Source organism: Raphanus sativus, chromosome 8 (genome assembly GCF_000801105.2).
Source record: "Raphanus sativus cultivar WK10039 chromosome 8, ASM80110v3, whole genome shotgun sequence".
Taxonomy (NCBI): domain Eukaryota; kingdom Viridiplantae; phylum Streptophyta; class Magnoliopsida; order Brassicales; family Brassicaceae; genus Raphanus; species Raphanus sativus.
This window is the reverse complement of record NC_079518.1, coordinates 17,558,190-17,573,681: the sequence shown is the minus strand read 5'-3', so window position 1 is coordinate 17,573,681 and position 15,492 is coordinate 17,558,190. Positions and strand designations below refer to the sequence as shown.

General features: G+C 39.7%; 3 protein-coding genes across 3 annotated transcripts; 1 reads left to right on the top strand and 2 right to left on the bottom strand.

Moving 5' to 3' along the window:
• Positions 1-4,495: 4,495 nt before the first annotated feature.
• On the bottom strand, positions 4,496-7,185 carry LOC108822643 (G-type lectin S-receptor-like serine/threonine-protein kinase At1g34300). Its single transcript, XM_018595775.2, is given in 2 exon segments — positions 4,496-4,633; positions 4,635-7,185. Coding segments are annotated over 2 exon segments (2,568 nt in total). The 5' UTR covers positions 7,154-7,185; the 3' UTR covers positions 4,496-4,584.
• Positions 7,186-9,155: 1,970 nt separating this feature from the next.
• Positions 9,156-11,763, top strand: LOC130499017 (uncharacterized). The gene is made up of 2 exons (XM_056992905.1): positions 9,156-10,394; positions 11,524-11,763. Exons 1-2 carry the CDS (start codon positions 9,156-9,158, stop codon positions 11,761-11,763), a joined length of 1,479 nt encoding a protein of 492 aa, XP_056848885.1.
• Positions 10,726-15,044, bottom strand: LOC130499159 (uncharacterized protein At3g43530-like). The gene is made up of 4 exons (XM_056993107.1): positions 13,740-15,044; positions 12,886-13,620; positions 12,648-12,809; positions 10,726-12,527 (listed from the first exon to the last, which is right to left on the bottom strand). The coding sequence occupies exons 1-4, from the start codon at positions 14,382-14,384 to the stop codon at positions 12,093-12,095; spliced, it is 1,977 nt and encodes a 658-aa protein (XP_056849087.1). The 5' UTR covers positions 14,385-15,044; the 3' UTR covers positions 10,726-12,092.
• Positions 15,045-15,492: the final 448 nt, after the last annotated feature.

The window sequence follows — 15,492 nt, the reverse complement described above, 5'->3', positions numbered from 1 at the left end:
TTGAACAAGTTTGACGCTTGGGTCCATTGGAATAGTAGATGGTTTACAAGCCAGTAAGCCCATGTCTTCAAGAATAGCCAAAGTATATTTTCGTTGAGAGACAGAGATACCAGATGAAGATCTTGCTATTTCCAGGCCCAAGAAATAACGGAGTGGACCAAGATCACGCAGTTTGAAAGAGTTCTGAAGGTCAATCTTTAGTTGATTAACATCATCATCATTTTTTGAAACGATAATGATGTCATCAACATAAACAAGTACTGCAGTGTAGATACCCTTCAAACGACGAATGAATAAAGTATGATCCGAATGAGACTTCAGAAAACCAAGTCGCTGAAGGCTCTCACTGAACTTAAGAAACCATTGTCTTGAAGCTTGTTTCAAGCCATATAAAGATTTCTTCAGTTTACATACCGGGTTAGGAGGCAAGATAACCCCCGGCTTTGGAGTATAACCAGGAGGAAGAGTCATGTAGATTTCCTCTGTTAGATCTCCATTTAGAAAAGCATTAGACACATCCAACTGTGTCAAGCTCCATCGTTTTGCTGCAGCAACAGCAAGAAGAGTTTTGACAGTAGTCATCTTAGCCACTGGAGAGAAGGTTTCTACGAAGTCAATACCTTCTTGCTGTGTATAACCTTTAGCAACTAATCTGGCCTTGTATCTCTCTAGAGTGCCATCAGCATTGAGTTTCACTTTGTATACCCATTTGCAACCAATGACATGTCTATCTTTAGGAAGAGTAACAATGTCCCAAGTTGCTGAACTTTCCAAAGCCAAGAGCTCATCATTCATTGCTTGAATCCAAACATCAAATTTCTTAGCTTGAGCAAAAGAAGATGGCTCGGAGTGAAGAGAGATAGCACAGATATAAGCATCATATTCTTTAGAAAGCTTTTCATAAGAAACAAACGAAGCCAATGGATAAGGAATATCCGTTTCAGTCATGTTAACATAGTAATCATGAAGATAACCTGGTGGCTTTGATTGTCGCTTAGAAGGTACATTCTCGGGATCTGCAGAAGAAGAGGCAGTTCTAACTGGAAGAGTTTCCACAACTGTAGGACGTTCACTCACTACAGTGATACTCTTCTCAGTAGAAGGGTCACATACAACTGTAGAGTCCAACATTGAGAAAAGATCATTCGCAGTAGTGTCATCAACATAAGGAAATATGTCTTCATGAAACACTACATTGCGAGAAATGTGTATTGACTGTGTCTCAAGATCAAGGAGTTTATATCCTTTAAAACCAGCAGGGTAGCCAAGAAACACACAAGGACGTGCTCGTGGTTGAAACTTGTGGCGACCTTTAGAAGAAGTTGAACAATAGACTAGACAACCAAACACTCTCATTTCACCATAGTTTGGTTGCTTATGAGTAAGAACCTGATACGGAGAACGATTGTTCAGAAGAGGTGTGGGTAGTCTATTGATCAAGAACACAGCTGTTAATACACAATCCCCCCAGAATTCAAGAGACAGATGTGATTGGAACATCAAAGATCGTGCAACATTCAGGATATGTTGATGTTTCTTTTCCACCACTGAATTTTGTTGAGGAGTTTCTGGACAAGAATGGTATGAGATGATACCTTTCTTCTTGTATAAAGCATCAAAACGAAGTTCAGGAGCATTGTCTGCACGAACAGCTTTGACTTGAGTCTTGTACTGCGTTTCAATCATTGTTAAGAAATCAGGAAAGATTGTCAAAACCTCTGCTTTATTCGTCATCAGATAAAGCCAAGTAGTTCGTGTGTGATCATCAACAATGGTGAGAAAGTAACGATATCCTTCAGTAGTAGGGACTGAGAACGGACCCCAGACGTCAATGTGCAGCAGATCAAAAGGGTTAGCACACATGTTATTGTGAGAAACATAAGGTAGATTCTTTTGCTTTGCAAGAGGACAGATGGAGCAATGAAATTTTCCTTTATTCTTTTGTTGAATACCAAGTACATCAGTAATGACATCAATCTTATTAAGGGACGGATGTCCAAGTCTGTTGTGCCATAAAGAAGTATCAACAATGACATTAATAAAATGATTCTGCTGTGTAGTTCCTGGTTCATTCAAAGATGCTCCATCCATGACGTATAAGTTGGATATCTGCTCACCCTGACCAATCATCAGCCCCTTGATAGGATCCTGAATCATACATGAAGCTTCGTCAAATATTACTCTGCATTTTAAATCCTTTGTTAGTTGACTAATGCTGAGTAAATTCAAGCGAAAGTCATGTATGTAAAGAACGTTTGCAAGTAGAAGGTACTGATTCAAACGAATCTGTCCAATGCCTGCAATTTTGATGTTGAGGCCAGTAGGAAGAGTAACAGATTTATCCAGAGAATCCGATAGTGTCTCAAACAGACTGCGATCATGTGAAACATGATGTGTAGCACCACTGTCTACAACCCATGACTTAGAAGATAACATATTTCCTGTTGCTCGGAGCATTCCAATAAATCCAATAGTAGAGGAAGAAAGAGCCATACCAGGTAATGCAGTTATGGTTCCAGTAGATGTAGAAGCAACATTCGTTGGAGAGTGATTCAGATGAGCATTGAAGTAATCAATCATTCCCTGTATCTGATCTCGAGATAGAGGATTTATCATTTCAGAAACATTCTGTTGAGCTTCATTCACTGTCAACTGAGCAACAACATGTTTAACAACAGTAGGCTGTGCTTTACCATCTTGTTGTGGCTTCTTGTGCTTGAAACCAGGAGGGTAGCCATGAATCTTATAACACTTATCAATAGTGTGACCATTGTATCCACAATGTGAACATATAGGTCGAGAAGGACGTGTAGTATAAGTTGCATTCACTGCTGCAGAAATGGTTTCAGAACTCGCCACTTGAAAAGCACTTGCATTTTGTACAGAGGTGATGTTTCTCTGATTAAAATCTTGATCAAGAAGGTTGTATACCTCAGATAAATCCGGTACATTCTTCTTCATGATTATTTGACTGCGAGCATTGGAATAAGATTCATTGAGACCAGCCAAGAATTTTATAACTTTGGTGTGCTCAATCTTGGTCGCAGTCGCTTTGCAACAAGCACAAGTATGACATGTTTTCACACAATCTGCTCCATCAAGATCATCCCATAGAGTCTTCAGTTTAGTATAATAGGAAGATAGATCAGATGAAACTTGTTGGAGAGACCAGATTTGCTGTGTGAGCTGATAAGATCTTGGCAGATTCGTCATATGAAAACGAGCCAAGAGATCTTTCCATATTTCAGATGCATCGTTGAAGCGAAGAATGCTTCCATAGATCGGTTTCGTAACAGAGTTCAACAGCCATGACTTAACCATACTATTGCATCTTGACCAAATTCGAAAATGAGGATGCGATTCAGCAGGTCGTGGGAGAGATCCATCAACCAAAGCAATCTTGTTCTTAGCATCTAACGCAATGGTGATAGCAATATTCCAAGTATTGTAATTAGATCCATCCAAAACTTCAGAGATCAACGATGTTCCTGGATTATCACCATTCGTTAAGAAATACGGAGAGTATTGAATACCATTAAGATCAAAACCAAGAGCATCCGGAATAGAGAAGCTTGGAAGTGAAGCTGATAGTGGCGACGGAATAGTCGGTTGAATCGGAATCTGAAAATTTGATGACGACGGAATAGCCGTTGGATTTTGAATCGGTTGAGCTGATGAAGACGACGGAATAGTCGAGTTGTTCACCGGAATAGGTTGAACGGTTGCAGATCTCGCCGGAGCTGGCGTGTAGCTGCAGATGAAGCTCGACCAACGCGACGAGTTGATCGACGAAGAGTAACCATAGCGAAACGAAGATCCGATCAATCGGAAGCTGATTCCGATCGAATCGAGAGAAGAAGATGAAGATCCAAGCTCAAGATCGTGATTGTTGAACGTTAGATTCAACGCTCTGATACCATGTTACTTGAATAAACTAGAGAGAAAGTTAGTTACATGATGATGAACATTTCCTCTTATTCAAGTTAAGTGAAACTGTTACAACGTCTTTCTCTTTATATAGAGAGATAAGACTTAACCGGAATAAGCCAAGTCTAAATCAATACTAAACCAATACTAAACCAACACTCTAATAGAAACCTTTTCAGTTTTTTTTTTCGTTATTCATCACTAGAGGTATATTTTTAAGCCAATTTCAGCATGTTTTTTTTGTAAATCACTCATATTTGAAGTCAACTTGACAATGAAAATACATGCTAAAATTATTCATTTTTAACAATTAGTATTAGTTCTTTATCTCGTCAAAAAAATGTCGAGCTGTTTGCTTTATGTTTCTTTCCACAACGAGTTTCATGCTCGAACGAGACGACGTACACGCAACAATATTGAAACAAATTGAGATCTTCAACTCCAAGACTTTTTCCAATCATGCACTATTTTAAAATCGCGTTGAGTATTTGCAAATTTTAATTCTAATGTTCACATTAATTTTGGGATCTACTTGAACCATTCAACAACCTTGATTATATTATGCATATAAAAAAAAACTTATTATTTTGTTTTAGAAACAAAAGATCCTACACAGTTACAAGTTACAACTGTAAAACAAAACCTACACATTAGTAATCACAATACAACTCTTAAAGATCCAAGCAATGAACCTTCACTAATCTGTGGAAGATGAAGTGATTCCCACTGTCTGAAACGACCTTGTTGCAGACGAAGAAGATGATTGAGCCGGACCCGAACCAACCAAGATAGACGCGTGGGTTCTGCTCCCACTGTTCGCTGAAAACGACACTTCACTCAAGGTCTTTGGACGTGGTGGCTTGTTTATCGCAGTGATTCCTTCTATCATCTGAACCACTTTCCCCATTGTCGGCCTCTGCAACGGCTGCTCTTGTATGCACCAAAAACTTGTCTGAACCATCCTCCTCACTTGTTCCATATCAACCGTTTGATCTTCTCCCAAACGTTTGTCGAGGATGGCCTCGGTGTTGCCCTTTTCAAACTCCTCGTATGCCCATATCGAGAATTTCTTGTGGTTCGTTTCCTCCGAGACATTAAAGTTCCTTTGTCCGCTGACTATTTCTAGTAGAACCATTCCGTAGCTATAGACATCCGACTTCGAAGTGATGGGAAGATTCGCGAGCCATTCAGGTGCTAAATAGCCTCTTGTTCCTCTAACACTGCTCATGTTCTTGTGTCTGTTATCTTTCGGGTTCAAGAGCTTGGCGAGTCCAAAGTCCGAGACTTTGGCAGTGTAATTATCATCCACAAGAATGTTCTCAGGTTTAATGTCGCAGTGAACAATGCAGTCACGGCACTCCTCGTGGAGGTAAGTTATCCCCTTTGCCGTTCCAAGCGCAATGTTAAACCGATACTCCCAAGTCAACAACTTCCCTGAGTCAGTAGTAAACAGGAAGCTATCGAGAGATCCGTTTCTCATGAACTCGTACACGAGAAGCCTGTGTCTTCCCTCGGAACAAAACCCGATCAGTCTCACTAGATTCAGGTGGTGTGTACTGCTTATGGTTGCAACCTCCATCCTAAACTGCTTCTCTCCCTGCTCTATTCCTTCTAGTTGCTTCACCGCAACCACGGTTTTATTCGAGAGCACGCCTCTGTACACAGTACCAAACCCTCCAGCTCCAAGCTTCTCCTTAAAACTTTTGGTGCAGCGCTGCAGCTCCCTGTAGGAGAACTGCACGGGTGCACCAGAAGCGTACTCAAGCAAAGTGTAATGAGACGACAAAGTTCCAAACTTTGGATTATTTCTGCAGCAGCACCACCAAAGACCTACTTCCACCACAGCCAAACCAATAAGCCCACCTACAACAGCAACCGCAACAATCCACAAGTGAACTTTGGAGTTGTTGTTGCCATCACCTTTTCTTCCAACCAAAGGCTGGTTAGGCAGCACGGGACCACACACTTTAACATAAGAAGTACTAGGAACCGATGAGCTCTGGTACCCAGTAAAGAAAGAACCACGCTGTTTCTGCCAACAGTTTCCTGACCCATCAGACAATGATACGGAAGCAAGACAAGTACTACTAACAAGACAATTCGATCTACAAGGCGAGCTGCCGGCAAAGAAAACCTCAGAGTTAGGGTCACTCGCGTCCGTAATCAACCTAGTGTTACCCAAATCAAGCATGGTCGCGTTCCCAGAGCAATCACTCAGCTCCACCTTCCTCTTACACCCTTTCCTCCTATCATTCACATCAACAAGATCAAAGTTACGAGACGGACAGAAACAAACCGGCGTCGTATCATTGTAACCACAGATCCCAAAGTTCCCACAATAACCATAAACAAGACACTGGTCAGCAACAGCTGACCAATGAGACGACACGGGACCAGTGTTTCTACTCGCGGAGCTGTAGATCCTCAGGTTCCCATCGTCGTCTAGCTTCAAGAACCTAAACGTATTGCTCCCTTCCCCGTAATCGTCGCTGTAAATAGTCTCGGTTCCTCCGCTGAGAGTCGAATCGAACATCAACACGACTCCGTTAGTCTGTAACGATAAACTCGGAGACGTTAAGTTGGAGGTAAAAGACGAGTTTAGCCCTTGGCTCCAGTAAGTCGTGGTGTTGTTCCATTTAAGCGTGAGGTTCCCTCTCCTCTCTAGGTGAAACGAGTAGTTGCCGGATCGGAGGAACTTACCGGCGGTGAAGTTCTGGGACTGCACGATCGTGTCGGTGGGGTGGTCGAAGGAAGACCAGACCGGGTTGGTTTGGTTGTCGAGGAGTACGAGGTTGCCGGAATCTTGAATCGAAGCTGAGACGACGCCGAGAGAATCGGTTTTTGAATCCCAGACGGTGGCGTTGGAGCCGTCGGTGAGGCGGAGGGAGCCGGAGGAGGAGAGGAGGAGGGAGCCTTGGGAGTCGACTGTTCCTGCGGACCATATGGGGATGTTTCCGGCGAAGGAGACGGCGGCGAGGAAGGAGTTAGGGGAAGAAGAGGATGGAAGAAAGGAGACGGAGAAAGTTGAATTGGCAGAGGTCCATGATTGGTTGGAATTGGATGATGCGTAGAGGACGGAGCCGAGAGATATGGTGGAAGATGAATAAGGGAAGTGGAGGAGGAGGAGAAGGAGAAGAGGAAGAAGGTTGGGATATGGCGACTTGGCCATTGTTGTGATTGTGAACTTTCTCTCTCCTCTGTTATCAATGGAGACTGAGACGACCATTGCTTTCCTTCTTCTTTTAAATCAATAATTTATTAGTTTTCTTTTCGTTTTTTTTTAAAATTTATTAATTATAATTATTAACATTAAATATATATTCCAAAGTTGACATTTCAAATCAGCGTTATTATTATGATTTATGAGGAGATTAGTGGGAGCTTACCAATTTCTATAAAGAGAAAAGGTTAGTCTATTATTGGTGTTGGACCCAAAAATTGAATTTAATTGTTTATATCGTTTGGAAATGAAAATAAAAAGAGAAAATTGGAAAAATTATTATTTGAAAGAGGAGTGGATACCAATTGAATATCAGATTTTTAGAGATACCAATAATTTGATATGTAACTATTTAGACATTCAGTATTTTAATTTTATTGTTTATATTTTAATTCGATATCCGATAAGATTCATACAGATAAACTAACAAATAATGATAGTTTACATAATTAAAATATATTTTTTAAATTTCAATTACTGAGATAATTAATTTAATAAAATATATCATACAACTTAAATAAAGTATAATATTTATATTATATATAATTATTGAAATCTATGTGTGTGTATATATATATATATATATATATATATATAACAGATTAGATTGGAATATATAGTTGAAATATTAATATTTTAACTTTTTAGATTTTTAGTTTTTACTGATACTGCATATTATTACATGATTTACTTTGTAGAATTATTAATACTTAAATTTTTTGATCTAAATCAAAATAAAACGAATTTAATCAAAATTTATGAATAATTTTCTGGCCTTAGTTTAAAACATATCTATTTAAGCGACCTAGCCCATTATTTTAAAATCGAGCCGTTAGAAGAAAACGCGTGATTAGCACTATAAGTCTATAAATATGTACAGCTAACAAATTACAACCTTTTTATTTCTCTTTTAACATTTTTTTTTCTCTCTCGATCGACATCAATGATCCTCCTCCTTAAATTTGAAATCCTCTGAGATGGGGACTAGAATTTCGCAGATTTTCTCTTTTAATTTCACAAACACATTCCTAATTTGTATACCTGTCTTGTTTTCTTATAGGATTTTCTCACAAACCGCTTGGATGCTTTGATGATTCCGCGTGAATTTTCTGCGATCAGCCTACGTTTCTACGCAGTAAGTTTAAGATTTTAACTCTCTTCTTCTTCTCGATCGCTTTATTTATCTTTTCCCAACGGTCTCTGTTCTTGATTTGTATTATCAATGTTTGACATGATGCTGACTAGGGTTTCTCGAATTTCAGATTCTTTTTGATTCTTTATTGGGACATCACCTCCAATGCCTAATCTCCTCCTCAATCAATCTCCTATGCACCATAAAATATCCTATACCCATCAACCATTAATGAATATGCGAAAAGACCAAAAGGACATCCCATATTTTAATTGGAACCCAAAATTTGATCCCATTTCCCAAACCAAAATCGGCATCCAACATAACTCGGGTTTGGTCGGATCTGAATTGGATTGGTCTGTAAAAAAAATGGGTTGAGAAATTAAAAGTGGTTCTTATGTTTGTTGGTTTGGTCTAAAAAAAAGAAAAAAGTGATTCCCTCCCCCCGTAGCAGCTCCCTAGCAGCTCCTCTTGCAGCTCCTCCTCCACTCCTCTCTCTCTCAGCTTCTCGAACGCTGCCGTCTGTTGCCGTCGGGGCGGATAAAGTTGCAGCCGGTAAGTTATGCTCTGTCCTAGCATTATTTCGGAAGTAGGTTTTGGGGGTTTTAATAGATTTGTAATTGTGACAAGTTTTGTTTAATTTCGGGGTAAATTGGTATATAATGAATTTCGGTAGGTGAATTGGAGTTGAGGGATAGGGATAAACCCTAGATTATTCAATTGTTCTTGATAAATTGTAGTAAAACTGAATAACTGGGTACAACTGGTAGAATTAGGAAAACAGGGAAAATTCGAATAACTGGTAAAACTGTAGCAGGATAATAGTAGGGGAAATTGTAGTGAGTTTCTTTTGTTTGTTCCTTTTGGCAGGACACAATGAGCAATCACGTCAGAGATATACCTGGTAGTCCGAAAGAGAGCTACAAGATGTTGTATAGTTATTTGTACATGTTAGAGCAAGTGAATCCGGGGACAAAAACCTGTTTGAAATTGGATGATATAAGTAAATTTGAGTACCTTTTCATAGCTTTGGGAGCTTGCATTGAAGGGTTTGCAGTTATGAGGAAGGTGATAGCTGTGGAGGGGATACGTCTGAAGAACGGTGGTGTTTTAGTTTTCGCGAAAGCTCAGGATCCTAATGGTCAGAGGTATCCACTTGCGTTTGCAGTAGTAGATGGTGAGAATCTTGCTAGTTGGACTTGGTTTTTCGAGATGCTTAAAAGTGTTATACCAGACTCTTCTGAACTGGTTTTCATTAGTACAAGAAATCAGAGCTTGATCTTCGCCATAGGAAACGTGTTTCCACAGGCTCACCATGGTCATTGTTTATGGCATTTGAAGGAAAAGGTGAAATTGCATGCTTGTAACGTCAACAAGAATATAGTCGGGCAAAAACTTATGGAGTTGGGCAGATATTACACGGTTGATGACTTCAATTCTGCTTACGACTCATTTAAGATAAGATGTCCTGCTGCGTACAAGTATGTGGAGGAATGTGGTATTGAAAAGGACAAATGGGCAAGGGTTTTTTTCCCACGTGATAGGTACAACTTGGATACAAGCAACACTCTGGGATCAATGAAGAACGTGTTTAAAGAGGCAACGAGGTGGGCCTTAATACCAATGCTGGATTGTATCATTAGGAAATTCTCTGATTGGTTCACTCAACGGAAGGATGTTGTTTCTAGATCAATGAATACAAGACTGGTGCCTCGGGTTGAGAACTACTTGCACGATCTATGGGCTGTTGCACATAAGCTACCTGTGCGGGAACTTGATAGTTACGAGCTTAAGTACGAGATCACTGACGCTGCAGGAAAGGTGTTTTGGGCGACCTTGGTTGGAAAAACTTGTACTTGCAAGGTGTGGGACTATGAAAAGTTCCCTTGTCTGCATGGACTGGCAGCTTATATCTATTTCGCTAGGAATGTTGATGGCAGGCGCCTTGATATCCATGAGTTGTGCTCAAAATACTACTGGACGGAAATGTGGCATTTGGCGTATTCCAGAACACTTAATGTTGTGCCCGACATGGCTTCTTGGAATGTACCAGATCAGATCAAGGAGGTGAAGATCATACCTCCAGATCGCATCAAGCGGCAAGGAAGGAAAAGGGTTTAAATTTGGATGAATTTGGAGTAATGCATATTTCGAGTAATGCATTTGGGTACTTGATTTTATGTTGTAATCTCTGGAACTTTGTTTCATTTCGTGTTGTGTCGTGTTGTATGACTTGGAAAACTGCGTAAAACTTGAGTATAGTCAATTTATAACAAAACTCGGTTATCAATTTCAGAACGTTTATTTTTTTTTGTCAAACAAATTAAATGTTTCTTTTATAAATGAATAATATATTTTTAATGAATTTTAATGTAATTTCTGAATTTTAGAATAAAATTAACAGATTATATAATGAATAATTACTAAGTAAGCAGAAAATATATTTTTAATGTAATTTAGGAAAAAAATCTTTGTTGGATTCCTTGTCTATTTATAACAAAACTCGGTTATCAATTTCTGAAATTTAGGAAAAAAACTCTCACGTATCTCTTACGAGACCTTGCAATTCCAATAACACTTTGTTGGCCAAAGACATCTTACAAACGAAACTTTCGAGTTATATCTATTCGCTAAATATAATTGCATGGAACTATATAAATAACAATTTAAACTAGTAATATTGAAGGTAAAACTAGATAACCAATTTAAATAGATTAGTAACACTAAATAAATTAGAAACCGACAAAAATATAACTATGACCAAAGTTGGGAATACTAGTATCTTGGGTATAACTAAGAACAAATTTTTTTTGGGCAATTATCTCATTTTAATATCTCACTTTCAGTTGGGCCCCTTTCAGTTTGACTTTTTCCCCTTTTTCTCTAGCCTCTCTCTCTATTTCGGGTCTCCCATTTCCCCATTTCCTCTCCCTCTCTCTCTCTCTATTTCGAGAATCGAATTCTCTTCCCCCCCCCTCGCCGAGCAAGTGAGATGGAAAAAGTGAAGATGGAAGTGGGTTCGGGTTCGGGTTCGTCTTTATCGCAAAGGAGCCGCCGATTTTCTTGTCTGAGGTTGTGTCACTGTGGCTTGCCAGCGAAAATAAGGCAAGCTTGGACTGACAAAAATCCTGGTCGACACTTTTATGGCTGTCCGCGCTTTAAGGTATGAATATATGATGGAATCTGGATATAATGGAATCTGGATTTGAATTGGGTTTGAATTTTGACCTTCCCCTTATTGCAGCTTGGAAATGAATGCAAGTACTTCTCTTGGTTCGATGAAGAGGATGGTACAGAATGGCAAAGGAGAGCATTGCTTCAAACCCGTGATGAAATCCGAGAGAAGAATAAAGTGATTGAGCAATTACAGAAGATCATTTCTGAAATGAAAAGTCATTTGGAGAAGAAGAAGACAGGGAAGGGCGGGAATGACGAAAATGAAGAAGATGACATTGTTAGGAAGTTTGAAGAATTGTATGCTTAGTTTAAGTGTGGTGTTGAAGAATTAGTTTTTCTAGTATTTCTAGTTTTCCTAGTATTTCTAGTTTTCCTAGTTTTCATTAAGTTCTCCTAGTTGTCCTAGTTTTCATTAAGTTCTCCTACTTTTCCTAGTTTTCCTTAAGAGGCACATTCAAAATATAAGATTGCAACATCCATGATAACAAGATTGCAACATCCATGATAACAAGAACAAGTTCCATCCAACATACCTAAAAAGTCAAGAGGTTTCCAACATCCACACAACAACAAAATAATGGGTCCAACTTCCCACAAAATACATAACCGAGTTTACAAAATACATAACCGAGTTCTTCACTCCCCGCTTCCTTGCCCTTCATCCATAGCTTTCTTCATAAACGCCTCAAACGGAACCACCATCCTTTCCTCAAACTTGTCCATTGTCTTCTTAACTCTCTTTAGCTGAGTGCCAATCATTTTCACTTGTTTGATCAACTCCTCCATCATCTTCTTCTGGCTTGCGCCTCCTTCCTCTCCACCTACTTCGTCATCCTGATCTTCGTCATCCTGATCTTCGTCGACAGCCTCTTGTGCATTTGGATCACGCGCAGCAACGTCTACATCATACATCTCTTCAAAAAAGACTGAATGTCCTTCTGCAAGACGCTTTACCCAACTGTCAATAGAAATATCATCGACATCAACGTCGTCCTCCTCTTCAGTCAGCTCTTCCAAAAGAGCTACTTCTTCTTCTGTCTTGGTAGGAAGGATGCTGTGGATATCCCCTGACTGATACCAAAAAAGTAAAACCAAAAAATAATACATGTTAGTATAATGCTACAACATTTTCAAAGTTTGTAGCACAAGAAACATTACAACATTTTCAAGATTGTAGCAGAAGAAACATACCGTTATTTTGTCCAGTTCCCGATTCAATTTTGAAAGTGAGAACCCTTTCATCCCTGCTGATTTAAAGACTGATCTGCACATCCTAGGACAGTCTATATCGACGTCTTCAACCTCTTGTCTGAACTTCAATCCAAACTTGGGAATTGCCTCAAAAGCAAGCAACTACATACCAATCATGTACAAACACTTAACACAATAATATTAATAAATGATAAGGTAATTATCTTCAATTGCTTACCTCCAGTGGCAGACAGAAACCTGGAAGTGGCCATAAAGTCTTCTCTCTAACCCGACCTCCAAAATGATCCATGGTGTGCGATATCTCCTTAACCATGTAATCAAACGAGTACCTCCCCCATGGAAAGTTTTCGCAGAACTCGAGATCGTCCACAGCTCTTTGGAAGAATTCCAAAACATCTTTGGCGCCTTTTCCTACTTTCGTTTGCGCACAGATAACACTTCCTAAAAAGAACAAAACCATCATCTTCAGCCGGTCTCTGTGTTCTCCCATAGCCAACAGCTTCGCTTTGACATCCTCAAGCCTTATTGATTCTCCCTTCTTAAAATGGCGCTTCACGAACTTTCTATCACCAAACTCCTTATACCCAAGTGGATAGTTGCGGCAGCTAAGACCTGAGATCAAAGCGTGTTCTCTCAGGCCATAGCGGATGGGAACACCATTCACAATGAACCACACTTCCTTCCTCTTCGAGCCATCCACTGTCCGCAATAGCAACATCCACATTCCTTGGACCATGTGGTTTGAGTCCTTCTCCATGTGGAACACGTGACAGAATTGTGGATGCTTCTCAAACCACTTCCTCTCAGTATCACTCATCTTCGGTTTGAGATTAGCAAATGTAACCATAACGTCATTGACGAAACATTTGGTCGCTATCTTTATTTGTTTCTTGTACTCCGACTCATAGAAGTACATCCTCAACGGTTTGATTGCCTCGGTTGCCTCTAATTCCTGCAAGTAACATTGTGTTCTACATCAGTTATTCAAGTACTAAAACATAGTTCTCCTAAGTTATCCGAGCCTTTCCTAATATATTTAGTTAAACCCTATTCAAGTTTTACAGTTATTACCTCTTCTCCTTGCCCGAGAACCCCGTCACCATCACCATCAACATTTCCTGATTCCGCTTCCAATGGGGGTTCCTTCTCTCCTTCTTCTTGATTTTCATTTTCGTTTTGACCTCTGTTCTCTTCGGGAGTCCCGTTCTCTTCGGGAGTCGGGAGAGTCCCGTTCTCTTCCTCCTCTTGTATTTCTTCTTCATCTTTGTTCTCTACTTCTTCATTGCTATTTCCTTCTTCATCTTCATCTTTATCTCCATTTTCTTCTTTATCTTCTTGAGATGCATCGCTGTTTCCTTCTTCCTCTTCATCTTCGTCTCCATTTTCTTCTTTCTCTTCTTGAGATGCATCGCTGTTTCCTTCTTCCTCTTCATCTTCGTCTCCATTTTCTTCTTCCCTTTCTTTCTCCTTCTCCGATTCTTCTTTCTCTTTCTCCCGATCTTCTACATCCTTAGCCGGTTCTTCTACTTCATTCTCCTCCGCAACTCCCACGGTTCCAACAAATTCAACCGCCGATGATTCCTCATCCGTCGTTTTTCTCTTCTTCAAGTTCTTCGGTTTGTTCTTCTTCGAGTTCTTCGAGGTCCCGCTCTTTTGCGGAGGAGGATCCGTTGGAGGAAGCCTATCCTTTCTCTTACCCAGCCTAGTTTCAACCATGATTCACACGTTTTCGGTGAATAATCGAAGGGAAATCGAAGGAATCGAAGTGGGATGTTCTAGGGTTGGGATACGTTTTCGAATTTAGGGGAAACCGTTTGAGAGAGAGGGGGGGGAGGGAGAAATAGAAATAAAGAATAAAGGGAAATTGGAGAGACTCCACTTGGTTTAAATCGAAATTGAGTGGTTATTTGGATTCGGGTTCGAGATGGTTAAAATCGAGATTGGATCGGAGGGTTTAAGTTGGATTGGGGACGGTTAAGTCTAATTTATGATCTTTGGTTCGTATTTCAATTCGATTCGGTTTTCCCTCCGGTTAAACTTGGTAAAACCCGTAAATAGTTTACCTTCCTTAGGGTTAACTGTAAATTCCAGCAATTCGCCATTTTATATTTTTTCTTTTTTGTTTCATGTCTTTCAAAGATTGACCGATAAGGAGGGTGGGTATAAGAGATGATGTCCCTTCTTTATTGTTTCGTTTTGTTTTTGTTTTTAATCCCAAGAGAGATTCACGGGCGAACACTCAATTATTGTGTTTGGTCAGATTCTTTATTGGGTACATATGAAATTGTATTTCATCATCGCCCTAGCACACTTATGAAATTGGATCGGTGTTGGTGGTGCATGGTTTATGCTAGGGGATGATGAAATATAAGACCCACGGTTTAGTCTGTAGACAGAGGCTAAAACTCTAAACACTCTTTTCTTTATCACCCACGGCTTTGAGTTTAGTCTTTAGACATAGGCTAAAACTCTAAAAACTCTTTTCCTTATGACCCACGGCTTTGAGTTTAGTCTTTAGACAGAGTCTAAAAAACTCTTTTCTTTATTACCCACGGCTTTGAGTTTAGTCTTTAGACAGAGGCTAGAAAACTCTTTTCTCTATGACCCATGGCTTTGAGTTTAGTCTTTAGGCAGAGACTAAAAACTCCTTTGTTTATGACCCACGGCTTAAAAACTGATCATTTGTGACCCACGGCTTAAACTGAAGTCTTTAGACAAAAGACTGGATCTGGTTTTGATGGTTAGTTTGAAGGATAACTGTACCCACGGCTATATAACAAAGTCTTGACAAAGACTGGTCGGATTTATTGATAATGTACCCACG